Source organism: Ctenopharyngodon idella, chromosome 16 (genome assembly GCF_019924925.1).
Source record: "Ctenopharyngodon idella isolate HZGC_01 chromosome 16, HZGC01, whole genome shotgun sequence".
NCBI lineage: Eukaryota > Metazoa > Chordata > Actinopteri > Cypriniformes > Xenocyprididae > Ctenopharyngodon > Ctenopharyngodon idella.
In genome coordinates, this window is record NC_067235.1 from 11640990 (window position 1) to 11668509 (window position 27520).

At 37.5% G+C, this 27520-nt stretch overlaps 2 protein-coding genes across 2 annotated transcripts; one reads left to right on the top strand and one right to left on the bottom strand.

Moving 5' to 3' along the window:
* The first annotated feature begins 3482 nt into the window (after nucleotides 1-3482).
* LOC127497640 (pleckstrin homology domain-containing family G member 5-like) lies at nucleotides 3483-18692 on the top strand. The gene is made up of 6 exons (XM_051866266.1): nucleotides 3483-3764; nucleotides 3856-3975; nucleotides 4063-4192; nucleotides 7606-7721; nucleotides 10909-12233; nucleotides 18324-18692. The coding sequence occupies exons 2-6, from the start codon at nucleotides 3895-3897 to the stop codon at nucleotides 18508-18510; spliced, it is 1839 nt and encodes a 612-aa protein (XP_051722226.1). The 5' UTR covers nucleotides 3483-3764; nucleotides 3856-3894; the 3' UTR covers nucleotides 18511-18692.
* Nucleotides 18693-18832: 140 nt separating this feature from the next.
* On the bottom strand, nucleotides 18833-21643 carry LOC127497641 (lymphocyte activation gene 3 protein-like). Its single transcript, XM_051866267.1, has 8 exons — nucleotides 21436-21643; nucleotides 21200-21323; nucleotides 20828-21042; nucleotides 20514-20735; nucleotides 20133-20429; nucleotides 19631-19897; nucleotides 19340-19458; nucleotides 18833-19190 (listed from the first exon to the last, which is right to left on the bottom strand). Exons 1-8 carry the CDS (start codon nucleotides 21533-21535, stop codon nucleotides 19056-19058), a joined length of 1479 nt encoding a protein of 492 aa, XP_051722227.1. The 5' UTR covers nucleotides 21536-21643; the 3' UTR covers nucleotides 18833-19055.
* Nucleotides 21644-27520: the final 5877 nt, after the last annotated feature.

A 27520-nucleotide genomic window follows, 5' to 3' on the forward strand; every position in this document is an offset into this window, starting at 1 on the left:
AGGACACACACGATCTGTGCGTTATATTTTTGGGTGAGGAGCATGCACATTCAGATCTCTTGAGAACAATGAGCAAGCTCTGTTCGTGCTTGGCCCTATTCTCCAAGGATGCTGGACAAGCATCTACACCCCGCGGCTCGGGCCCTGTGGTAGTTGAGGCACAGCGGAGACTGAAGTCATGGGGATTGCAGGTCGAGCTGGCTGAGGAGTTCAAGAAATGTATGTCTCTCTTGCGTTCCTCAGTCACTGGCTTAAGCGATCTGCTGGATCAGGATGTACTCTCTCTTGAGTCTTTGGATCCAGCAGATAGCATGTTGCTGGCGCCATCCAGCCAGGATGAAGCGGATTTAGTTGATGAGGGCAAAGATATCGCTTGCAGTGTGCCCTCTCAGCCTGCCAGCCCTGCATATGAGGAACTGCTGGAGGTAATGGCTTGCACCACGACTAGATTGGATCTAGTTTGGGGGCACAAGAGACAGAAAACTTTCTTCTTGATGCGCCGGTCTCACCCTCAGAACATATCTGTACAGACGGTAGTCGGAAAGTTTAGAGAGGCGAGGGTGCGGTCGGTGGCTTTCAGGAAGTACTTCCTGCGCTGGTCTAAATCTTCACCTAAGACCTCTGGCTGACCTGGCCCATCACAGTCTGAGGACTTGAGGCAGGGCCAGAGGGAGATTGTGGCCAGTCTTTCTCCTCCTTCCAAGAGTAGAGCAAAGAGGAGGCGAGACGCTAGGAGGAAGAGACAAGATCTGAGGGAAGTGATCGAATCAAATCGCTGAGGAGAAATAACATCTCTCATCCTTCCTAAATAGGGTGTGTGTGGGGCACAGGTTGGTTGTACTAAGTGCTTACATCAGGCCCTGAGACGGGACTGATGATGTAAATGGGTAGAGCTAAGTAGCGATTTTGCTTCGATCCTGGTAGCGGACAACGCTAATGAGTCGAGGATGTTTGCTGGGGGGCATCCCTCCTTGTTCATGTCACTATGGCTAGTGCTGCTTGAATCAAGTATAGGCTGTAGCAGGTCCTAGATGAGTGTGTTAAGAGGGTTGAGCTGACTCCTCCAGGATTCTGTGGTCTTTAAGTAGGATAGCTGCCCAGTTATGGTGTATGGAAGGTTACAGCTAGCACTTAGCAGGCTCCCCTTGTTAGGCTGTTCTTCAGGGTTGAGTGCTGAGTAGAACCCTCCCCCACTGTTGGGGTCTTAAAGTAGTGTCCCGTTGGAGCCTTAACCAATCCCTTAGAACCTAACAAGTTGAGATAATTTGCCTTATAGCATTTCTTCTTGTTATCAGGCACCTTTGCAGGTGCCAGAAGTCTTGGGATCCTGGATGGAGTCCAGGCAGGGTGTGAGAGCGCTTTTCTTTGATTGTTCATTGGTGATAGAGCTGAAGATCCCCTGCGGCTCTGTAGGGGTTGGAGTTCTATGTTACAAGAATGGTGAATAATTATTGTAGATGTGACCCCTGTAAATGCTCTCCCTGTAGGAAGAGGTAGGCCAAGGACACAGTTTAAAGATCTCAATGATCAAGTATTCCTGATGAGCTGTGTCATGCAAGAGAAGTTGATGTAGCTAAACCTTAGACCGCTGTTCTTGGGCCACATGTGGCTAACGCCTGGCCCATAAGGAAGGGAGAAAGGCTGTAAAGACTTTGCATAGGCACAGCTAATAAGGCAGGGATTCCTCAGCATGGCAGAGTGGGTATTTGTTCCCCATAGCATCAATCCAGATGCAGTGTTCTGTTCCACTTCAAAAGGAAACGTCTCAGTTTACAACTGCAACCCAGGTTCCCTGAGAAGGGGAACAAGACACTGCATTAATGGTTTATGTATTTGAGAAGGGGAGAAGAGTGTCTTAAGCCTTGTTTCCACCTGGTATTAAGATGTGTTTTGGTCGATCAGATCACAAGTGGAGAACGCTAAACACAGGTGTAAACGAGGTGTAAAACGTTTTGAGCTTGTCCACTTTCGATCCCACTTCCAGAGGTAGTCAAAAACACATTCAACTGGATTCCGTTCATAGTGGAAACGCTCATGTGGTTGAATGTGTTCAAACAGCCACTAAAGACCGTCGACTCTCCGCCTACTGACTTAATGCATAAACATGATGGGAAGCGTGCTAGCCAGATGGGATTTAAACTTTTAAAGACCCAAGTTTGGTTTGAAGACGAAAAACGTACCAAGAACAATGTTCTCTCCCCATTCCTTATTTCCAACACGCACTCACCACGTTCGGCCAGTCTTGCGGCTATCAGAGAAGAAACGAAAGCTGCTGCACTCCATATATTTTTCCGTTGTCTCTGGGTGTGTTCATATGTAGATTGCACAACCATATATTTTGCCCATTAGATCAAAAGATCTGAAAAAAAAAAAAAAACATACATTTACCCGCCCATAGACCTTCCCCTTGAAGAAATCAGGACAAAAGTGGTTGAAAGTGGACAAGAGAGATGGATTAAAATACCAGGTGTAAACGGGTATGTGTCCCCCTCGTCCACTTGTGATCCAATCAACCAATACACATACCAGGTGGAAGCAGGGCCTTAGTCAAGCATTTATCGTTGAGTTATAGCCAATGCTATAACTCTGAACTGAGCTAAACACAGGGCTTAAATACAAAGCGAACTGAGGAGCTAATTAACACCTGAACTCAAACTCTAATCAAATCAGACACCTTGGAAACAAAAAGGCAAAGGACAGAACTAATTAACAGAACAAGAAAACCAGCTTAGAACTCAAACAATGAACAGAAACAGATCAAGAAGAAACTCAAAACATGAATAATCAAACTCAAAACTTGACAATAGTAAACATAGCTAAACAAAGTAAACTTTAGAACCTGTAAGTTGATAAAAATGTAATACACTTACTGCCTCAGATGCGACCGTTTTAATGATGGACAAATTCTCTGAAATTCGCTTGTCAGAAACCCCATAACTCCATTTCAGCCTGATTTTGGTAAAATGTTATTTAATATGACACATGCAAGAGTCTGACCACCTATAAAGCCACAATACTAACTTTTGATAATGCAGTGTTTACTTATTTTTTAAAAGTACATGTTTTTTTCTTTTCCTCAAAAGTTGGAGATACAAGGTTTCCGTCTGACAGCAACAATACAAAACTGAATGCCTACTGAATTCAAAAGAGACCACATTTAAATTCTGAGATGGAAAATCTAATATAATTAGATTAAATATTATGGTTATAGAACATGATTAGAACACTAAAATATATAAGAAATATGTTTTGCATTGCAAACACTTGCTCTTGCAATTCAAGTGCTGTAGTCATTAAACCAAAAAAGGGGACAAATAAAATGCAAAAGAATTGTTTTAAATTCAACATTTTATTGAATGATAATAATAATAATGGAATAGAATAAAAATAGAAACACTAGTAGTTGGTATTAATAATCTAATATATATTATATGTGAAATATCCCACCACTAAAAAATATGAGAAAATTCAAACTCTTGAGCTGCATCTCCTTAGTTATCATTCTTGTAATCTCTGCCTCTCTATACCTCTCGCTCTCTTGAAAATGAATATGCCTGCAGAGTCTATTCTATCATTGACGTTAAAGATAAAGATCTGCACATTGTTTTTCTCACTCACAATCTCTCTTTCTCTTGTAGTTGAACAGTGTGAGTAATTTTCTGGAATCTATCAATGATTATTTGCACCAGAAACAAGCCCTTTCTGTTGCTGCTCAAAGGATAGAGGGATACAAGATAGAAGGTCTGAGTGAAGAAATAGACAAGGTAAACAAAAGATACAATGTTTGTACAACGTTTGCTTTAAAAAAAAAAAAAAAAAAAAAAAAAAAGCCTAACAGAGCGATCTCACCAACAGCATGTTCGTGAGTTGTGCTGCTTTGATTTGACGAGCCCAATGAGGGGGGTTGGACCAAATGTCACACGGAAGCTATTACTGGAAGAAACTTTGAAGGTCAAAACAAGAAAGGACAGTAAGGCAAGTGACAAGACGAATATGATTATGACGTATTAATGATCATTGTACTGGCCTCAGAATTTCAACATTCATTTCTGGTTATGTTAGGAGCTTGTGGTCCTGCTCTTCAATGATGTGTTGTTGATGACCAAAATGCAGAAGAAATCAGATAAGCTGAAGGTAGTGCGCCCCCCTCTGCCTCTGGAGAGAATACACTGCATTGAGCTCAAAGATGGCTGTGAGTGTGAACACCACTTCCTATATATAATAATCCTTACCTCACCAGAAACGGCTCACATCAGTATGAAAGGGCAGGTATACCCAATGACATTTTTAATGCACATAGGCCATATTTTCATGCCCTGGTCATAGTATTGTAGTTTTAATATGCCAAAATAAAACTTAATAAGACTTATGATAATGATGCAGATGCAGTGTAAGAAAAAAACTGAAAAAACTGAAAAGGTGCAGGTAATTTTCTGCCAGGACATAGTTTACATACATTTAACTTCAAAGTCGGCATGATACTAAAGATTCAATAGTCTTTCCTTCCCTATTGTGACGTATATTCGAACAAAAATGGCTTCTCGAACAAGAAAAAAATTTAGGGTGTGACTTGATTTTGTCCATCAGGAATTGATTGGATCGTTGGATGGTTGTGGTTTGCTATTGGTCGATCTCATGTGAGTGACAAGTTGTCCTCATGCCAGTAAACACATCATCAGAGAAGAGAAGAGATGTCACTGCAAGAGAGAGGGGAGTTATTTTGATTAGAGGGTAAAATATAAGTGTAAATATAAGTGCACAGATAAATCATTTATTATAAATACTGCAATATTCCACAAAAATAAGAATTGTCAATTTGATTTCATGATGACTTTAAAACATGCAAAGCATAAATCAAATTACAGGTAAAACACCTTTGAAAAATCAATACAGAAAATTCATTTATATTAAAACAGTATATTGGGCCTTATACATTTACACTATATTGGTGCATATCATATACAGTGGGGTCCAAAAGTATGAGACCACATTCAAAATCTGGAATTTAACATTTCATTTGATTTTTAAATACAGAAATAAGCATACAGTTTTAGGACTATAAATCATTTTAAAAACTAAATATTTAGGATTGCTAAGCAAATAAGCAAATTTGTGACATTGATCACTTAAACTCCTACAAAAGGTCATGTTTTTGTTTCCACTGACAAACAAGATGCTCTTTTGGACCAGCTTAAATCATGGTGGTTTTGCATGTTGCTGTCACTAATACTAAGAGAGTTTTACATTCATATTAATATTTTAATTATACTTTTCTCTCATATTGTTCTGTTAATACTATAATTTGTAAAAATTAAAAATGAAACAAAGCAAAAAAAAAAAAAAAAAAAAAAACATATATGAACAACAACAACAACAACAGAAAAATAAAATTGAAAAATGAAAAATTTTCTCTAGTGGCCAGACATATTGGACCCCACTGTACATAGGTTAATGGAGCATATCATCATATATTGCTGCACTTTTTCTATCATTTACAGTTGTGGTCAGAATTATTGGCACCCTTGTTAAATATGATCAAAGATGACTGTAAAAATAAATCTGCATTGTTTATCCTTTTGATCTTTAATTCATAAAATTAGCAAAAAACTAACCTTTCATTGAAGAAAAAGAATTGAAAGTGGGGGGAAAATCACATTATGAAATAAATGTTTTTCTCCAAAACTCTTTGGCCACAATAATTGGCACCCCTTTATTCAATACTTTTTGCAACCTCCTTTTCCCAAGATAACAGCTCTGAGTCTTCACCTATAATGCCTGATGAGTTTGGAGAACACCTGACAAGAGATCAGAGACCATTACTTCATGCAGAATCCCTACAGATCCTTCAGATTCCCAGCTCCATGTTGACGCTTCTTCTCTTCAGTTCACTCCACTCATTTTCTTTAGTGTTCAGGTCAGGGGACTGGGACGGCCATGGCAGAAGCTTCATTTTGTGCTCAGTGACACATTTTTGTGTTGGTTTTGATGTTTGTTTTGGATCATTGTCCTGATGGAAGATCAAACCACGGCCCATTATTGGATTTCTAGCAGAAGCGGTCAGGTTTTGATTTTTTATCTTTTGGTATTTTATAGAATCCATGATACCATGTATCTGAACAAGACGTCCAGGACCTCCAGCAGAAAAATAGGCCCACAACATTAAAGGTCCAGCAGTATATTTAACCGTGGGCATGGGGTACTTTTTATCCCTGTGTGCACCAAACCCATCTGGTGGGTTTGCTGCCAAAAAGCTCTTTTTTTAGTTTCATCTGACCATAGAAGCTGGTCCCGTTTGAAGTTCCAGTCGTGTCTGACAACTGAATATGCTGGAGATTGTTTCTGGATGAGAGCAGAGGATTTTTCTTGAAACCCTCCCAAACAACTTTTGGTGATGCACGATCATTTTTTTAGGCTTTCTGAGACTCAAGATTCAACTAATCTCTGCAATTCTCCAGCTGTGATCCTTGGAGAGTCTTTGTCCACTCAAACTTTCCTCCTCACCGCGCATTAGGACGATTTAGACACACATCCTCTTCCAGGCAGATTTGTAACATCTTTAGTTGATTGGAACTTCTTAATTATTGCCCTGATAGTGGAAATGGGGATTTTCAATGCTTCAGCTATTTTCTTACAGCCACTTTCTATTTTGTGAAGCTCAACAATCTTTTGCTGCACATCAGAACTATATTCTTTGGTTTTACTCATTGTGATGAATGATTAAGGGAATTTGGCCTTTGTGTTTCCTCATGTTTATACTCCTGTGGAACAGGAAGTCATGGCTGGACAATTTCATGTTCATGATCACCCTGGTGTGCTAAAAAATGGAAATATGAATGGAAATATACTTCAGAGATATTTTACTCATAAAATATTCTAGGGGTGGCAATAATTGTGGCCAACATGTTTTGGAGAAAAACATTTATTTCCACACACACACACACACACACACACACACACACACACACACACACACACACACACACACACACACACACACACACACTTTCAATTCTTTTCCTTCAATGAAAGGCTAGATTTATGAATTAAAGATCAAAAGGGTAAACAATGCAGATTTATTTTCATTTTTGATCATATTTACCAAGGGTGCCAATAATTCTGACCACAACTGTATATTAAGAACCAAAAGGGGAAAGATCTATATAAAAAATATGTATATACAATAACAAACAAAAAATATTTCAAATACTACAACCTAAATGTCTTTAGCAAAGCACGAAGACACATGGAAAATGCCATACATTGAGTTCTGTTTTATATAATTTAGTATGGCCCAGTTTGGCATATTACTTGCTAAGCTGGTTTTTAATTGGGCTTTTTGAATCAGAGAATGACTCCACCTAAGGTGTGTCAAAGACCTGCTCATGCAAGTCCTGGTACTTGTCAAAAAACATTCATTATACTTATGCAATTGTGAATTCAAACATGCAAATTACCTGAACCTGAAATCTGTATATTTGGTGCACATTATAACCTCAAGGAAAAATAACTGGAACTTCAAGTTGTAATATTTTTCAGTAAATATTTATTATAGGATACTACACTGATTCTCATGCTATTTCTGTGTTGTTTTGCTCTGTCTGGTAGATTCGTTTGTGCTGGTAGAGGTTGGTGATCTAGGTTGTGCTGTTAGTGTGAACTTTCTGTCCACGCCTAGTCCAGACAGCTACACGTCATGGGTGTCTACTCTGCGTGAGACTCAGGTACTGCATTCCTCTCGCAGCAAACACACTCAATATGAAACACCAGTGTGGCAGGGTGTACAAGCCCAACCCTGAAAAACTACCATTTCTTATTTCTAAATTAATGCATACTTTCTACTTTTGGCACTTTCCATGAATAGGACACAAAATGGGGTCGGAAAATCTTAAAATATGAAGTAATTTTTTTCTTTTGAACAAATTCGGAAAAATGCTGATCATTGACCTCAAGAGCTGCTCAAACTAATTTAAATGACATTTAGGAGTTTTATTTTCCAATTATTTTATCAGGTTTTTTGTTTATTTCAAAAGTTCCTTGGAAGTTTCTAACAATAAAACAAAATAAAAATAAAAATCTAAATTAAAGGTACACTATGTAACTTATAGTGCCCTCTAATGGTTAAAAAACAAAACTGCAAGCATTTTGCAGAAGAACATTGTTTCGATTGTGCTTCGGCTCTGCATGACTCTTCAAAATAGTTAATGCTTTACAATGAACTCTGTTAGAGAGCTATATATGGCAGTTTATCTGTTCATCATTGCACGGCTTTGTAGAATACTTAATTCTGATTGGTCAATCGCGCCATCCAGGGGTATGTTATATTCCCCAAAACAACCACTGAAAACAGGCTCATCCGGGTTACTGAAGTCAGCAGCGCTATATGCTTGCTAGGAACGGTTTTTCTTCGTTGAAGTTTTGTGTTTGGTGAGCTAATAAAATAATAAAACTCAGTCAAATCAATATTTTGTGTACAGTTATTTAATTTTGTCATCCAGTATCGCAGACTCGCTCTCTCTTGTTTCATACAAACGTAGCTGCTGCCATTTTGCGACTATTGTTTTGTACACTGTTGGATCATAAGAAAACAAACAGGTACGATTTTAAAAGAGTTTCATCTCAGATCAATATCTCTTATCCACATAATTATTTATGTGGTGAAATGATAAGTTTAATAAGTGGTGTGACTGTACTGTATCCCTTAAATGTCAGTCTAGCTTGAACTTGTCGCGCTAGCACCTGCTCTTTCAGCGGAAGCTTTGCGTTTAAAGAGCTAATAAAATATTTCAACTCAGATCAATATTCTGTGTCTAATTATTTACTTATGTGGCAAGTAGCTGTGTAATAAGTGTTACATTATCCCTTACATAAAATACCTTACTCACCTGTTGAGTAATAAAAACGCCATCTCCGCATCGCTTTTACAACATTTCAAATCTCTCAATTCTCGCCATCTCCAAAATCCAAGCAGATGTTGATTTTGGGTTTATTACGAGCTCTATCTCATTCTCTTTTTGCCAGCAGACTCTCCTCTGTTCAGCATTTGTTTCAAACAGGTGATTCCCCGAAGGTTCAGGGTTTAGCGTGCTCCATGTCAACCTTTCTCGCTCATTATGACATCTAACCTATGTCACTCCCATACCATATGTGTCAAAGAAGCCGGAGCAACTTTTCTCTATTTACGGATTTGACGAGAGGCACACAGGCAAGTGACGCACAGTGTGTATGCAATTTCCTGCGAAAACCATCCTGACAGGTCTAAAATATAAACACTTATAATAGGCTTAGCATAGTGAATCAGGGTAAGACAAAAACACGTTTTGGAAGCAGTATTGATGATGTATTGACTCATAATTTGTTATTGTTAATTAAAAAAAAAAAAAAAGTTACATAGTGTACCTTTAAATAAAATAATAAACTACACCAGAATGTGTAACAGGGCTCAGAGTTATAGGGTTGCAATTTTTGCCTACATTAAAAGGATAGTTCACCCAAAAATAAAAATTCTGTCATTATTTTCTCATTTACGTGTCCTGTGGGCCAGATCTCGCCCCCCATTGACTACTATAGGAGGAAAAAAAGTACTATGGAAATACTATAAGAATACTATATAACATTCTTGGTTACTAACATTCAGGGGGAGTAAATGGTGACAGAATTTTCATTTTGGGGTGAACTATCCCTTTAATTAAAGGTCATTTATCATAATGTTATTTATTACTCACCCTCATGCCGTTCCACACCCGTAAGACCTTCGTTAATCTTCGGAACACAAATTAAGATATTTTTGTTGAAATCCGATGGCTCAGTGAGGCCTGCATAGCCAGCAATGACCTTTCCTCTCTCAAGATCCATTAATGTACTAAAAAACATATTTAAATCAGTTCATGCGAGTACAGTGGTTCAATATTAATATTATAAAGCGACAAGAATATTTTTGGTGCGCCAAAAAAACTAAATAACGACTTATATAGTGATGGCCAATTTCAAAACACTGCTTCATGAAGCTTCAGAGCGTATGAATCTATTGTGTCGAATCAGCAGTTCGGAGCGGCAAAGTCACGTGATTTCAGCGGTTTGGCGGTTTGACACGCGATCCGAATCATGATTCGACACAAAAGATTCATAACGCTCCGAAGCTTCATGAAGCAGTGTTTTGAAATCGGCCATCACTATATAAATCGCTATTTTGTTTTTTTGGCGCACCAAAATATTCTAGTCGCTTTATAATATTAATATTGAACCACTGTACTCACATGAACTGATTTAAATATGTTTTTTAGTACATTAATGGATCTTGAGAGAGGAAATGTCATTGCTGGCTATGCAGGCCTCACTGAGCCATCGGATTTCAACAAAACTATCTTAATTTCCGTTCTGAAGATGAACGAAGGTCTTACGGGTGTGGAACGGCATGAGGGTGAGTAATAAATGACATTATTTTCATTTTTGGGTGAACTAACCCTTTAAGTAACAGAGCTGAAAGTAGAAGGGTTGCAGTCAACATTACAATTTGTGCTAAAATTAAGAAAAATTGAATGATAGTATTTACTTTTATTCACTCCATGCTTTAAAAAGTTTCCAATGACATTCAAAAAAAGAAAAAAGAAATTGTACTTGGGAAAAATCATGCAGTAAATAGGCGTATAACGTGGTAAAACAGGTATGTGTTTATATTTTTGAAAATTACAATTACTTCATTTCAGAGGAGAAAAACATGGGATTTGTGCCGCTAATGCTTTTTTTTAAAAATGAACTGGAGTGGACACTAAAGTAAATCATGGAAAGTGCCTTTTATATACCATAATACACCTCTGCAGTATTTAAGATTGTGAGCAGAATACTGAATCGGAAAGTCAAATATAGTTGAATAGTTTGTAATTATAAACTGTTTCTTGTTGACATTCTTAGGCAGCATTAGAGATGTTGAGGAAAAATGAGATCAACAAAACTCTGAAGACCACAAGTAAGACAGAGTTAGTTGAATCAGAGAGACCTCCCATTCAGAATGAACTGGCTGACAAAGTCATAGAGGATCCTGGTGGCCAGTCAGATAGTGACAGATCTCATAGTGATTTTGAACCAGCTGAGTGTGTGAACAGATCTAGTTTTCATAGTAGCAGGTCTGAGACAGATGTGGAGACAGACCTGGAGCAAAGTAAAATTCAACAGCCGGCAGAGGATAAAAACTCTTCACTGATTGGTCATCGGAATGATCAGAGCAAATCAGAAGGGAGAAACAGGCAGTGGGAAGGGGAGGAGGCCCCATTTAAAAAAATAACAGAAAGGCGAGTTACATGGAAACATAGACAACAATCTAATGAAATTACCAAACAGGACTTACTTCTGAGAAATGGACAGGTGTCAGGTGGTCATGTGGAGAAAAATGGCATTTCTAGCCAATCCATGCCAAGCACTTCTTCATCAAACAAGCCTCTAATGACTACATCAACATATGGGGCAAGTGTAGAAACAGGAACACCACATCTGGATCCATATAATGACTCTCAAGAAATCAGGAGGAGCTCTTTGTGCAGCCAACCAGAAGATGACAATGGGTTCCTCACAGAATCAGGGAGGTTCATCAGGAATGTGAAGTCTCCTCGCTTACGGAGGAGGAATCCGAATAATTTGCAACCATCTATCCCCTCTGATAGTTCCAAGAAAGTTGCGAATGGATTGGAGCTTACTCCCAGTACAAACTCCAATGGGAACCAGAGAAGAGCATCCAACCCTTGCATTAAAGTGCTAAAGCTGGGATCTCTAAAAAACAACGCTGAAGCGTTATGGAATGTTCCTGAAAAGAGATCGTCACAAGATCCTGAAACGCTCTCTGAACCTGAGCAGACACCTGATGGGAACCGTCAAACAAAACCCAAACTAAAGACACAGAGGAGCGCCTCCATCCCGGAGATCAGCTCCTTTCAAAGTTCCCACAGACGCAGCCTCTCACCGCCACCAGGCACGGACAACCAGTTTCACCCTTCTCCGCTCCAGGACCTGCTGCAGAGGGCTAAGGAACGGGAAAAGGGACGTGGACTGGGAAAAAGAGTGGGAGAGACAAAAGCAAGGACTTTTCCTCTACAAAATTCTCCTATCTCCGCCTCTCCATCACCATCTGCCAGTGAAGGAGAGAGAGAGGTAGAAGGAGAAAATTCAGCAGGACCCAGTATGATATCTGCACATGGATGGATAGAGGGAAACGTGGATGGAAGTGAGGATGAGATGAAAGATAGGTGAGTCTATATGCATCACTATTGCTAAACATCTAAGTTCTGCAATGATGAACTGTTTTTAATGGGGTCGTATCATGAAGAATCATATTTTTCTTGATCTTCTGAGATAAAAGAGTTTGTAGTACCATGAAAACATCTGATGGTGACGCGGGTTGCACTGGCTACTTATTCCTTTCAAATCCCAACCTAATACGGTATATGTTGTTGTTTTAACTGGACATTGATCAGCATGCATTTTCATAGGAGTAGCTTTTGCATTTGAACACTAATTAATTTTATTTAACATGGAAAACCTTAATATAAATTAGAAGTGACGTAAGGGACAATCACATAATTTTCAGTTTAGCAAATTGTTCTGAGCTGAGGGTAATATTTTTTTTTTTTAATTAAATTAATATTTACAATTACATAATCTATTTAACATTGTATAATATATCATTTGTATAACTTATATGATTTTAATATTTTTTTATTTACATAGAAAGTAAGCACAGCTGCAAAAAAGGGGTGCTTAATTTTAAGAGTCTGAGAGAGGGTTGAAAAAGAAAAAAGAAAAATGTAAATAAAATTAAATGAAAATAAAAATAAAAATAAAAAACTTTACCAACAAACCCCAAGGAAGAAATAATATGCAAAATATATGATAAATATATGCATAAATATGTGATATATTATGACTCCTATAAAGTCTCACAGCATCTGTCACACCACTTTGAATGATTTTGTATTATTTTATTTTTTTTACTTAAGATATAAATATTTTTTCCTCCTAAATTAAACCCAGAAATAACCCTAACTGCCCAGTGGAAAATCAATCATTTTCATTTTAAGTGTATTTGTTCCATTCGTGAGAGATGACTGTAGAGATGCTTCACTGTGCTGCGGAACTTGACAGTTTCATGTGCGTTATTTCTTCTCTCTGCCCACACACAATTCATCTGTGTACTGTTACATAAAATTCTCTCTAAATTATAATATTCAAATCTTCACTGGAAATTGTTGGAAAATTCTACCACATCATTGTTCTAAAATTGTATTGAAGTATGTTACATCTCTAGATCTCATAATAGTAGAGTTAGTTCTTCATAAAGACCATTAGGAGTCAGGCTTTCCCCTGAAAACATATATTGAGATGCAATAATATTGCACTTAATATTAAATATATTTCTTTAGTAAGTCATTAAAAACGTTATATAATGCTCAGAACAGATCAGAAGTTAATGTACAGTACATTCAAATACAACCCCAAATCAAGAAAAGTTGGGACATTTTGTAAAACGCAATCAAATCAAGAATCTGTGATTTGTTAATTCTCTCGAAAATTTATTTAACTGACAAAAGAACAAAGAAAATATTTTCAATGTTTTCACTGATCAGTTTGAATATATTTTATAAATATAAACAAATTTTGATTTTAATGGTTGCAACACACTTCAAAAAGTTGGGACAGAGGCATGTTTACCACTCACCTTTCCTTTTAATTTTTAATCATCAAGTGGAACTTTGCTCCATCTCACCTGATAAAAGACGGCTGCTCAACAGTCTGTGGTCATTGTTGTCTGATTCTCCTTTTCATGATGGGTCATTTCAATAGAAGACAGATCTGGACTGCAGGCAGGCAGTCAGGCACATCCACTGTACGGTGTAGAGTGTCAACGAAACCACTCTGATGTATCACGTGCAGAATGAGGCCTGGCATTGTCTTGCTTCCCAGGAAAGATGTCATCGTTATGGCAGTTTATGTCTCTGTACAATCCCAATATATGTCTTCACCTCAGTGGTACTTTCACACATATGCGAGTCACCCATGCCGTTTGCAGTGATGCACCCCCAAACCATGACAGATGTTTGCTTTTGCACCTGTTGCTGATGAAAGTCCTTAATGGTCCCTTTTGTCTTTGGGAATGAGAACTCAATGTCCGTTTTTTCTAATCTGAACACACCACACATTTCCACTGTGTTTTGGACTATCTGAGATGAGCACGGGCCCAGAGAACTCGCTGTAGAATTAAAGTATAGCTTTCTCCTTGTGTAAGTTACAGAGATTAATGTATGATGCAGCGGCAGACTGTGTTAAAGACTGTTGTTCACCCGAAAATGAATATTCTGTCATTAATTACTCACCCTCATGTCATTCCACACCCGTAAGACATTCTTTCATCTTCGGAACACTAATTAAGATATTTTTGATGAAATCGGACGATTTTTGAATCACACATAGGTAGCAACGTCATTGTACCTTTCAAGGCCCAGAAAGGTAGTAAAGACATTGTTAAAATAGTCTGTGGGCCTCATTTATAAAATGTTGTGCAGAAACCATCCTAAATTTGATCTTACGATCATTTCTCAGATGTGCGCATGTGTGATTCATAGAATAAACGTACACACAGAAAACGAGCGTACGCCTCTCTTTCAGATGTGAAATCTATAAATCGCAAATGATCCTGAACTTGCACGCAGCTGAATGGTTTCAGTTCTCCGTGTTGTAAACGACACCTAATTAATCTAATTTGCATATAAAAGATCACCAGTCATCGTCTAAATACTTTAATTTAGAATGGCGAGCTGCAAGAATAGCTTAGATTTCGAAAAAAGTGCAGTAATCTGACAAGAAAAGGTGCACACGTCTGCTCAGACCCTGACGTGGCGCTAAGCACTTTTCCACGTCAAAGACCGTTTTTATAAATATGACCGTTGGCGTGGATTTAAGCGTACGTACACTCTAAGATCAAATCTGTGCGTATGCACGCTTTATAAGTGAGGCCCCCACTGTACGGTGTAGAGTCTAAGAAACCACTCTGATGGCAATATACACTATATTGCCAAACGTACTGGGACACCCCTCCAAATCATTGAATTCAGGTGTTCCAATCACTTCCATGGCCACAGGTGTATAAAATCAAGCACCTAGACATGCAGACTGTTTCTACAAACATTTGTGAAAGAATGGGTCGCTCTCAGGAGCTCAGTGAATTCAAGCGTGGTACTGTGATAGGTTGCCACCTGTGCAATAAGTCCATTCCAGAAATTTCCTCATTACTAAATATTCCACGGTCAACTGTTAGTGGTATCATAACAAAGTGGAAGCAATTGGGAACAACAGCAACTCAGCCACGAAGTGGTAGGCCACGTAAAATCACAGAGCGGGGTCAGCGCATGCTGAGGCACACAGTGTGCAGAAGTCGGCAATTTTCTGCAGAGTCAATAGCTACAGACCTCCAAACTCCGTGTGGCCTTCAGATTAGCTCAAGAATAGTGCGTAGAGAGCTTCATGGAATGGGATTCCATGGCCGAGCAGCTGCATCCAAGCATTACAACATCGGATGCAGTGGTGTAAAGCACGCCGCCACTGGACTCTAGAGCAGTGGAGACGTGTTCTCTGGAGTGACGAATCACGTTTCTCTGTCTGGCAATCCGATGGACGAGTCTGGGTTTGGCGGTTGCCAGCAGAGTGGTACTTGCCTGACTGCATTGTGCCAAGTGTAAAGTTTGGTGGAGGGGGGACTATGGTGTGGGGTTGTTTTTCAGGGGTTGGGCTTGGCCCCTTAGTTCCAGTGAAAGGAACTCTTAATGCTTCAGCATACCAAGACATTTTGGACAATTTCATGCTCCCAACTTTGTGGGAACAGTTTGGGGATGGCCCCTTCCTGTTTCAACTTGACTGCGCACCAGTGCACAAAGCAAGGTCCATAAAGACATGGATGAGTGAGTTTGGTGTGGAGGAACTTGACTGGCCTGCACAGAGTCCTGACCTCAGCCCGATAAAACACCTTTGGGATGAATTAGAGCGGAGACTGCGAGCCAGGCCTTCTCGCCAGCATCACTGCCTGACCTCACAAATGTGCTTCTAGAAGAATGGTCAAAAATTAACGCATAAACGCACTCCTAAACCTTGTGGTTAGCCTTCCCAGAAGAGTTGAAGCTGTTATAAGCTGCAAAGGGTGGGCCAACTCCATATTAAACCCTACAGATTAAGAACGGGATGTCATTAAAGTTCATGTGCACGTAAAGGCAGGCATCCAAAAACTTTTGGCAATATAGTGTATGTCTTTGTACAATCCCATTATATGCCTTCACGTCAATGGTACCTTCACACATATGTGAGTCACCCATGCCGTTTGCACTGATGCACCTCCATACCTTGACAGATCGCTGATGAAAATCTGGATGGTCCCTTTCGTCTTTGGGACTGAGAACTCAGTTTTTTCCAAAAATAAGCAGAAACATTTCCACTGTCTTTTAGACCATCTGAGAGTAGCTCGGGCCCAGAGAACTCAGCGTAGAATTGATGTATAACTTTACGTAACAGAGATCCAAGTTGCATTTCTTGGTTTAGCGGCAGGCTGTGTTAAGTGACAGCAGTTTTCCAAAGTACTCCTGAGCCAGTGTGGCTATTTTTAACACAGTAGCTGATGATGGTTTCTCATGCAGTGCCATCTGAGGGCTCAAAGGTCATGCACATTCAACAGAGGTTCCCTGCCTTGTCCTACAGGTACTGAGATTTCTCTGGATTCCCTGAATCTTTTCATAATATTATGTATGGTACATGGTGAAACACCTAAATACTTTGCAGTCTTGCAATTTAGAAATGTGATTTTTGAATTGTTTGACAATTCTCTCATGAAATTTGGCACAAAGAGATGAGCCATGACCAGTGTTGGGAGTAACACATTACAAGTAACTTGAGTTATGTAATCAGTTTACTTTTTTTGAGTAACTAGTAAAGTAATGCATTACTTTTTCAATTTACAGCAAAATTTCTAAGTTATGTTTTTAAAATAAGTAACGCAAGTTACTTTTTCACATTTATTGACTGACAGCTCTCCTGTTGAGAGAAATAGGGTAAGTGCAGAGGTGTTGTGTGCGCTGTGTAAACATGATGGTTATTGTAGTTCTAGACTAAATGTGAACATACATTTACTCATCTCACTTGCACAAAAACATTCAGTATTCCTCAAGATGAATAAAAACAGTGAAATGCAATCTCAGAATTTTATGCAAACCTGTAATAATTAACTATATTAAATTACACAAATATACTTTATGTATTTAATCTTACTTTATTAACCAATGTCTTTGCTGCTGACCTTCAATGATCCAATTCAACCATACTAATAAGCAAAAATGACTTTATATTAGATTTAGAAATAAGAGTGTTGAACTTCTCCTGTATCCTATTCTTCATTAATCCAGAATGGCAGCACAGTTGAGAGGTTTGTTTGAGCTGAGCAAAAGTAATGTAATGCATTACTTTTCATAAAAAGTAACTAACACAATTAGTTACTTTTTAGGGAGTATCGCAACATTGTAATGCATTACTTTCAAAAGTAACTTTCCCCAACACTGACCATGACACATCTTTGCTTTCAAAACCGAGTCTTTGGTGGGTCTTACTTTTATATACAAACACGATACCCTCACCTACTAATTCACCTGCTAATTGTGGACTGTTTCAAAACAGTTTAACTTGGATATTCTGTAATCTTTTCATTATTATTTTGCCTCTGTCCCAACTTTATTGTATAAAGTATAAATTTAAATTTTCTTTGTACTTTTGTCAGTTAAATAAAGGTTAAAGAGAATTAACAAATCACAGATTCTTGATTTTATTGCGTTTTACAAAATGTCCAAACTTTTCTTGATGTGAGGTTGTGTATTTGAAAGTTTCATGACATTTCTGACTATTTGAATGTGCTTTGTGTTTTATATTCAAGGTTTTCAATTAGGGGTCTGTGGGCCCCTCAGAGTCTTTGAAGGTACTTTCTGTGTAAAAAAAAAAACAAACAAAAAAAAAAAAACACATTTTTAAATTTGAATAAACACTACTTTATGATCTGATAAGCATTGTCTCAAACTATTAATTTCTTTAAAAAGTCTGTAAAGATTTGATAATGTTACATATAATCATTTTATATATATATATATATATATATATATATATTAACAACATGTATTCATTAATATATACCTCATAACATATCAGCTTTATACCTATTACTCTTTTTTGCCAAAAATGACATTTTACTAGGGGAATTACAATAACCTCTTTCGAAGGCATTAACCAATAAACCCCTGTTCTCTCCATTGAAGCAGCAACGTCATGGATGGCGTCAGTGTTGACTGGCCAGGCTGGTGTTTTGACGATGAGGAGGTATTCGGTTTTGAGGACTTTGATGATGAAGACTGGTTTGAACAGGTTCTGACCACAAATGAGCTCCGCAGGTCAGAGACGAAAAGATCAGAGCGGCAAGATGAAACAGAATGCAGTGAGGTGTAGCTTTGTCTAGTATGTAGATTTAGACTTGTGAATAGTGTGAAAAGTGTTTGGAGAAATGTAATATATAATGGTTCTATGTTGTTGTTGAATGAATATGTAGCATGACTATTATAGTCAAATATATTTGAGTGATATATATATATATATACAGCTTTCACATTTTTTTAAGAAAAAAATGATTATTATATATAATTATATTTACTTGTGTAATTGTAACTGTGTACAGAATGTTTTCTTTTTTCATGTATAGCAATTTTAAGAAACTGCATTTAAGAAACTTTTGTATTTACTGTGCACAAAAAAAGAATTTAATTAAAACATGTGAAATTGATAAAATATGTTTTCAGTTTATTTCTTTATTTACATAGATTTTACATTTGAAAATATATTTGCACCAAAATTAGTTTATACAAAATGTATACATTTATAGGTCGGTAATATATTTACAGTTTAAATGGACTGCTACAATTGTCTGCTTTTAAAACACACATATTAACATAGAGTAAAACACAGACATTTACAAAATTTCCATGAAAAACACAAATTTACACACACACTGTTTTCGGGTGTCCAACACAAGGTTCAGCCATTTTTGGCCTGCTTCTTTCTCTGTGCTCTCGTTCAGTGGCGGCCTGATGGACGATGGTTTCCATCGCTGGGTAAAGAAGGATCCTCTTCTTCTGTAAGGAGGAATAAATGGGATGGATATGAGATATAAATAATTAAAATCTATTTTAAAAATCTGTCTTTTGAGAGTATATCAGTATACTGCATAAATAAGTGAGCATAAATTTCATTATTAAATCAAGATTTCATACAGGAAACGTACCCTGCGATAGTTTCTGTACATCTGGAACAAAATCAGGAATATCACCAAGAACAAAAATCCTAATCCCATCACCATAGCGGTTTTATTGCCGGAACTTGACTTTTCGCTCTTTACAGCACCTGTAGAAATGAAAGAAACAGATAATTAAGGAAAATGTAGTGTAGTCCAATCTTGATTCTATAAAATGTTCTGTACTTTCCCCCCCAGTTTATTATGGATCCAAATGATGATACTTTTATTTATTGTATGCAAAGATAATTTTCTTTACTGATATATAACTGCTTTACCTACCCATAATGTGAAGTTCATAAGTCACATTCCCCAGAACTCCTTGTTTCCCATAGTACCGACACACCCATTCACCAGCATCTTTCTCAGTCACTTGCTTAATCTTGTAGCTCTCTGTCTTTTGAACAGAGGTCACAGGGGTCACCGTTTGAGTGTCGTTTGGTCCATAAGTTACACGGAGCCATTCATAGGAAGTGATCTGGTCGGAGTTGCTGAGATGGCAGGTCAGGGTGACGGGTCCATTACCACTGGATGCTGAGGAGCTCAAAACTAAACAGAAACCAGAAGGGAAAAAAATCAGCATTCAGCAAATTCAGAAATTTCAGTAATGATTTTTTTTAGATTGTGTGAACTGATCTTTAAAAAGTACAGCTGTTAAAAACATTTTTGTGTGTGTGTAACCAAAAAGTTAATTTTAATGTATTTTAATAAATTTTTATTTTATTTTTAATATATATATCCTGGAGTATTCTGAGTAATATAAGTGATGTATTATTCCATTCACCTCGAGTAACCACTAGCTCCATCCTTCTTTGTACTTTAATTCTCCCTCTATTCAATCCCTCCATCTCTCCTGAGCACATATACATCCCTTCATCTCCATCCTCCACTCTCTGTATAGTGGCTGATGCTGAGGACCCCAGAGACCAGTTGAAAGATGAAGGAAGGCGTGTTGTTGAGGAGATTCTGTTCCAGCTCACAGTGTTTGGGATTAGACCATCAGTAAACAGGCAGGGCAAGGAGACAGGGGAGCCGATAGCAGCATACACCACTGAAGAGTCATTCTGAGGGGTGGCGATTCCTGGAGAGGGAATAGATAAGGTGAATGAGCGACTCCTGCAGAAGTTATTTATAGAAGAAGCCAGTGTTTAAAACGAACACTCACCTTTGACCTGTAGGGATACAGTTGCCTCTACTACCACACCATTGTGTGATACCTGACAGGTCCAGTTTCCGGCATCTCTTTGAGACACGCTAGAGAGGCTGGCTCTTCTTATAACTTTGCCGTTTCGTTTCCAATTAACTTTTACAGATTTTGTCCCAGGACTAACATCACACATTGCCTCTGTTCTTGAGCCCTCAACCACAATGGCTGGAGAAAATGATGCTGTGAAGAAAGAGAACATCTTACTGATAAGACTATTTCCAATGGCTTATCAAAGAAGAATTGACAAATTCTTGGTTGTGTGGGTCTGTTACCTCTTATAACCCTGAGTGTGATGATCTTCGCCATCCGAGTCCTTCCCTCAACCTCACAGACGTACTTTCCTCCATCTTCAAATGTTGTTCCAGCTATGTGAAGGCTGTAATCGGCCTTCCCAAAGTTGGGAACAGGGCAGTTAGCACGTGGTGGGTCTCTAACCGGACGAAACTCTAACCCGCTCTTCTGTCGCCGCCAAACTGTTTTCATTACACTAGAAAATTGGAAAAAGAGAGCGAGACATTAAAATGGTCATCCTCTTGTGCTCATATGTTTTCTAAATAGATTGTCAGGTATTGGATAGTTGTGTTGATGGATGGATGGATTGATGGATGGATGGATGGATGGATAAATGGATGAAATGTTCTTACCCATCAACTATCCTGCTCCAGTAGACTGCAGTAGGATATGAGACCGCAGAGGACTCGTCCACACATGGCAGCACTGCTACAGATCCTTGAGCCACCAACACTTCATGTTCCTGACACTGACCACCTGCAGAACACAGAAAGATTGCACATATAAATCTACAAGAAGAAAAAATATAAAACAAGATGATAAAACAATATTTTACCGAGTTCACATATACTCTATCATGACATCTCACCTTCAAAAACCAGCGCTAATCCCAGAACAATCAGAAACGGTGTCATATCTTCTAATCTTCTTCTTGTTACTTTCCAAAAAAATAAAAGGCAAACCCTCATGCGTTTAATCCTGTTTCTCAGCTATTGTCTGCCGTCTCCGGTCTATGTTCTTGAATATATACTGCTGTGGGTGGTTGTGTGGGTTGCAGTGTGGTTGGGAGGAGTTGCTCGTTGTAGGTAGTTCCTCTTCTTCTTAACATCACATGACTTCTGAAGATGCATGTAGTGAAACTGTTGTGTGCGGTCTGACTGACGTACTTTGGAAAAAGTTAGAGAGAAAGAGAGATACTGAGAGAGTAAGAGAACGAAGGAGAGGCAACACTTGAGGTTCAATTCTCCCACGGATTCACCAGGTCTACCTTGAATTTTCTCTCGCCACGTGAAAAAGTTTATCTGAAAGTATGTCACTCACTTCAAAGAATGGAAACAAATTTATGTCAGACAAAACAAACAAAAGCAATATGGAAAATGTACACAAGCAAAACGTATCTATTTATAAATAATTACGGTATGTATTCAACTGACATTTATTTGTATACATACAGGTGCTGGTCATATAATTAGAATATCATCAAAAAGTTGATTTATTTCACTAATTCCATTCAGAAAGTGAAACTTGTATATTATATTCATTCATTACACACAGACTGATATATTTCAAATGTTTATTTTTTTAATTTTGATGATTATAACTGACAACTAAGGAAAATCCCAAATTCAGTATCTCAGAAAATTAGAATATTGTGAAAAGGTTCAATATTGAAGACACCTGGTGCCACACTCTAATCAGCTAATTAACTCAAAACACCTGCAAAGGCCTTTAAATGGTCTCTCAGTCTAGTTCTGTAGGCTACACAATCATGGGGAAGACTGCTGACTTGACAGTTGTCCAAAAGACGACCACTGACACCTTGCACAAGGAGGGCAAGACACAAAAGGTCATTGCAAAAGAGGCTGGCTGTTCACAGAGCTCTGTGTCCAAGCACATTAATAGAGATGCGAAGGGAAGGAAAAGATGTGGTAGAAAAAAGTGTACAAGCAATAGGGATAACTGCACCCTGGAGAGGATTGTGAAACAAAACCCATTCAAAAATGTGGGGGAGATTCACAAAGAGTGGACTGCAGCTGAAGTCAGTGCTTCAAGAACCACTACGTACAGACGTATGCAAGACATGGGTTTCAGCTGTCGCATTCCTTGTGTCAAGCCACTCTTGAACAACAGACAGCGTCAGAAGCGTCTCGCCTGGGCTAAAGACAAAAAGGACTGGACTGCTGCTGAGTGGTCCAAAGTTATGTTCTCTGATGAAAGTAAATTTTGCATTTCCTTTGGAAATCAGGGTCCCAGAGTCTGGAGGAAGAGAGGAGAGGCACACAATCCACGTTGCTTAAGGTCCTGTGTAAAGTTTCCACAGTCAGTGATGGTTTGGGGTGCCATGTCATCTGCTGGTGTTGGTCCACTGTGTTTTCTGAGGTCCAAGGTCAACGCAGCCGTATACCAGGAAGTTTTAGAGCATTTCATGCTTCCTGCTGCTGACCAACTTTATGGAGATGCAGATTTCATTTTCCAACAGGACTTGGCATCTGCACACAGTGCCAAAGCTACCAGTACCTGGTTTAAGGACCATGGTATCCCTGTTCTTAATTGGCCAGCAAACTCGCCTGACCTTAACCCCATAGAAAATCTATGGGGTATTGTGAAGAGGAAGATGCGATATGCCAGACCCAACAATGCAGAAGAACTGAAGGCCACTATCAGAGCAACCTGGGCTCTTATAACACCTGAGCAGTGCCACAGACTGATCGACTCCATGCCACGCCGCATTGCTGCAGTAATTCAGGCAAAAGGAGCCCCAACTAAGTATTGAGTGCTGTACATGCTCATACTTTTCATGTTCATACTTTTCAGTTGGCCAAGATTTCTAAAAATCCTTTCTTTGTATTGGTCTTAAGTAATATTCTAATTTTCTGAGATACTGAATTTGGGATTTTCCTTAGTTGTCAGTTATAATCATCAAAATTAAAAGAAATAAACATTTGAAATATATCAGTCTGTGTGTAATGAATGAATATAATATACAAGTTTCACTTTTTGAATGGAATTAGTGAAATAAATCAACTTTTTGATGATATTCTAATTATATGACCAGCATCTGTATTTCAAATAAGCTTTACAGAAAATGCATGCATTTGTCTATGCATGTTTTAATATCATAAGAAATTATAATTTTATTTGCACATTTTCACAGTTATTAACTGTCTACTTCCCTATTTTATTATAAATGTTTTCTATATACTTGCCATGATATTCATTGCATGAAAAGACAGCATGAATAGATAAATAACACAAATAATTGATCAAATTTTGCATGTTAGAAAATCATGGATGATGCAAAGCATGAATTTCAGTTAATTGTGCATTATTAAATATTAAATAATATCTGTTATGTTCAAATATATGTTTAAATCACTCTTTATTTTAAGGTGTATTAATTACAGTGTAATTACACATTTAAGTACTGAGTAATATAAATTAACAACATATATTTGCTATAGGGTTATAGTTTGGTTCAGGGTTAGTTGCATGTAATTATGCATCATTTGCTGTTATTACTAGAGTAAGTACATGTAACGTATAACAAACACTGTAAAATAATTGTTACCAAACTTAGTAATTAACATCTGTTTTCCCCCCAATATACGTCACCGTTGCATCAGGCATGCATTTCTGTTATTGACATTAACCCACCCTGAACCAGTGGGTAAAAAACACAAATGTCATATGTAATTTTAGCCTGCACCATGGCATCATTATTTGTTTATGTGGTTGTGTAAGTGTTGCTTTCTGTTAAGTCAGCCCAGAATCAGAGCTGAGCTTCGGAATGCATTTGATTCAGCCGTTGATATGCGGATGTGCAATCAGCATATTCTAAAACAGCATCACTTCCAGTAAAGACAAAGAGACTGTGTGCGAGTGACATGAATATGGGGGCTGGAGTTGTTTTGATGAAGAAAAGAGTCTGTGGCTGACTCAGTCTCTCCCCTCCCATTTTTGCTTTGTTTTTCACTCCTCCTATCTGTCATAAACCAGTTCACAAGCAAGTAGCAGTTCCTTCTGTAGTCCACTTTTTTTTTTTTTTGTTTAAGCAAAATTACGACACACTTAATTTGAAACGTCTATACAGCAAGTTTTCTTTCTTTCTGCAAAATGGCCCCAAGAAGTATTTGGACATGCAATGAATTAACTGAATTTTAATGAACGAGATACAAAGTTTCAAACCAAGGGACTTCTGCGAACAAATGATGCTTTTCTCAGAACTAACTTTTTTTTTCTCTGTGTTTTTCGTAAATGTGTGAAGTTTTCACAGGTGTAAATCATCACATTAACTATAGACATGTTCCACTAACATTTGACAAACAGAAAGTGTCCAAATACATTTGTTTTTCATTTTTTACAGCATTGTTAAACTTTATATTAAGTGACTTTAAAGGGATAGTTCATGTATGAGCTTCTTTCTGTTGTTGAACACAAGATAATTTAAAGAATGTTGGTAATCAAACAGTTGACGGTAGCCATTGACGTCTAAAGTAGGAAAAAATAAATACTATGGAAGTCTACCGTCAACTGTTTGATTACCAACATTCTTTAAAATATCTTCAGAGATGACAGAATTTGCATTTTTGAAACTATATTCTAAAAAATGCTGGGTTGTTTCAACCCATGTTTGGGTCAAATATTTAATTAAAAAATGTAATTGTTGGGTTGGGTTGGGTTTGAACAATCCAGCATTTTTTACAGTGTACACTAAAAAATGCTGGGTTAAAAACAACCCAAGTTGGGTTGAAAATGTTTGCCAACTATTGTTTAAAAATTACTATATGGCTCACTTAAAATGAACCCAAAATAAATTAAATTAAAAATCCGACATATAATTACTAGAGGCACCAATAATAATCAAAAGTTGAACATTTATTAATAAGCAATTTAATAAATGTTTATTGTTTAATTTTATTTATTAAACATATTAATACATGTTAATTTCCAACATACATTGGGTTCATTTTAAACAAGCAATACAGTAATTTTGAAACAATAGTTGAGTTAAATGAAACTACCCAGCAGGTTGGGCAAACATTTAACCCAACCGGTGGGTTTGTCCATTTTCAACCCAACTTGAGCATTTTTAGAGTGTAACATTTAAATTAATAATTTGATACAATGCACTTATTGTGTACAAACATGTTTTTACACTGTACTTACACTGTAGTATTACAGCTGTGATTAATTTCACTTCTATAATCACACTGTTGACCCTTTCCTTACACTTTAACCCAAACTCTAAAAAATGCTGGGTTGTTTCAACCTGTTTAGGTCAAATATGGGCAAACACAACCACTGGGTTTAAAATTTTGTTTGGGTTTGTCCATATTTGACCCAAACGTGGGTTGAAACAACCCAGCCTTTTGTAGAGTGCACCCTTAAACCTAACCAGACTACCAAACCTGTCTCTAACCTTACCCATATCCCACCTCAATAGTCACAAAAGTGTTTTGCAAAACAACATGAACACAATATTGTACCTAAAATTTTTAGTTAATGACACCTAATATAAAGTGTGACCATTTTGTAAAACCTTATTCTTAATATCTTGACATCTATCTATATATTTGGCTTTTTGAGGCCGCTGTACACCAGATCAGTGATGTTAAGAGCTTTGAACCAGGTGGAAATAGTAAGCTGGCTACTGAATATGTAAATATGTAAATCCATGGAAAAAGCAGGTAGGTATGTATGCCTTCATGAGGTAAAGTATGGGAGGATAACCACAGATTTTCAGATGCTTTCAAGCTTAGATTCTCATCATTTCCTTCCTTTGTGCCTCTCATGAGTTCTCATGACTTTCTGTACCCATAAACCCCCATTTCACAAGAAAACATCCAAATATAAACTGGGGTCAACTTGAACCACTGCTGTGTATCTGGGACATGTGGTTATAGAGAACATCCGGATATCAACCTTCACTTTCTTCAGATTAGAGGGGGCGATACAAGAGTGTGATGGGGTCTTTCCTACTCACTGTATGTGGCTGATACAATTGATTTGAATAACAGGAGAGCTGGGGAAGACCTACGTGAGCCCCTGATGTGGAAAAAAGAGACTGTCACGAGTGGGAATATTATGCAGATAGCAGAGAGGATGGAACATATTAACACTGATTATGCTTGATGGCAGGATTGTGACTGAAATATTACATATTTCTTCCCCACTGACCCCATCACTCATTGCTTTCTCATAAACACAAACAGATTCATCTGTCTCACTCAGTCCTTTACACTCTTGAAAATGAATATCCTGAATCATTTTTTAATTCAATTCTATATCTTAATTTTTTAATTGAATTTATAAGTAGCCATTATTGCTAAGTTCTTACTAGTTTTTAATAGATTTTATTTTAAAAAACAAAATAAATAGTTGAAACTTGTATAAATAAATAAACTTCTAAAGATGGGAAAACAGTTTTTTTTATGCTTGTTTTCAAAATGAGTATATATATATATATATATTATAATGAGTTTATGGTTTATGCTGATTGTTATAATTTAAGTTAAATCACTGTTATAGGATTATGTACTGTAATTGTTTTTTGTTTTTTTTGATCATTTGCAGTTTGCTTGATTTGGATAGTTATGGCTGTTATTATTAATTTTGTCCTCAAAATTAGAAAATAAGTTTAATAAAGGTATTGGTAGCACTTGGTAACTAAAGGTGCCTTTAAACATTACTTTGCCATTAACTTGATTTGTGTTGCTTCTACATTAATTTGTACATTGTACATTTGTACATTATTACATTAATAATTTAAAATGTATTGTATATTTGAATTACTTTAAATATGTAACAAATCTGCTGACACTAACACATTTTATTCAAAATAACATGCAAAATGTGACTAATAAGAATTGAAGTTGTTCAGTTCAGCCTCGTTCATTGCAGTGGTCAAAGTTCCATGAAACTCAGCAGTGGGACAACAGAGCCCACAGTTTCAG

Excerpts from the sequence above, each read along its gene's own strand:
- LOC127497641 (XM_051866267.1), bottom strand. The coding sequence starts at position 21,535 with ATGAGGGTTTGCCTTTTATTTTTTTGGAAAGTAACAAGAAGAAGATTA. Across the intron at positions 20,736-20,827 it reads CACACTCAGGGTTATAAGAG|CATCATTTTCTCCAGCCATT; the intron begins GTAACAGACCCA and ends CTTTCTTCACAG. Across the intron at positions 20,430-20,513 it reads TGTATCCCTACAGGTCAAAG|GAATCGCCACCCCTCAGAAT; the intron begins GTGAGTGTTCGT and ends TTCCCTCTCCAG.
- LOC127497640 (XM_051866266.1), top strand. The coding sequence starts at position 3,895 with ATGAGGGGGGTTGGACCAAATGTCACACGGAAGCTATTACTGGAAGAA. Across the intron at positions 3,976-4,062 it reads AAACAAGAAAGGACAGTAAG|GAGCTTGTGGTCCTGCTCTT; the intron begins GCAAGTGACAAG and ends TGGTTATGTTAG. Across the intron at positions 4,193-7,605 it reads CATTGAGCTCAAAGATGGCT|ATTCGTTTGTGCTGGTAGAG; the intron begins GTGAGTGTGAAC and ends TCTGTCTGGTAG.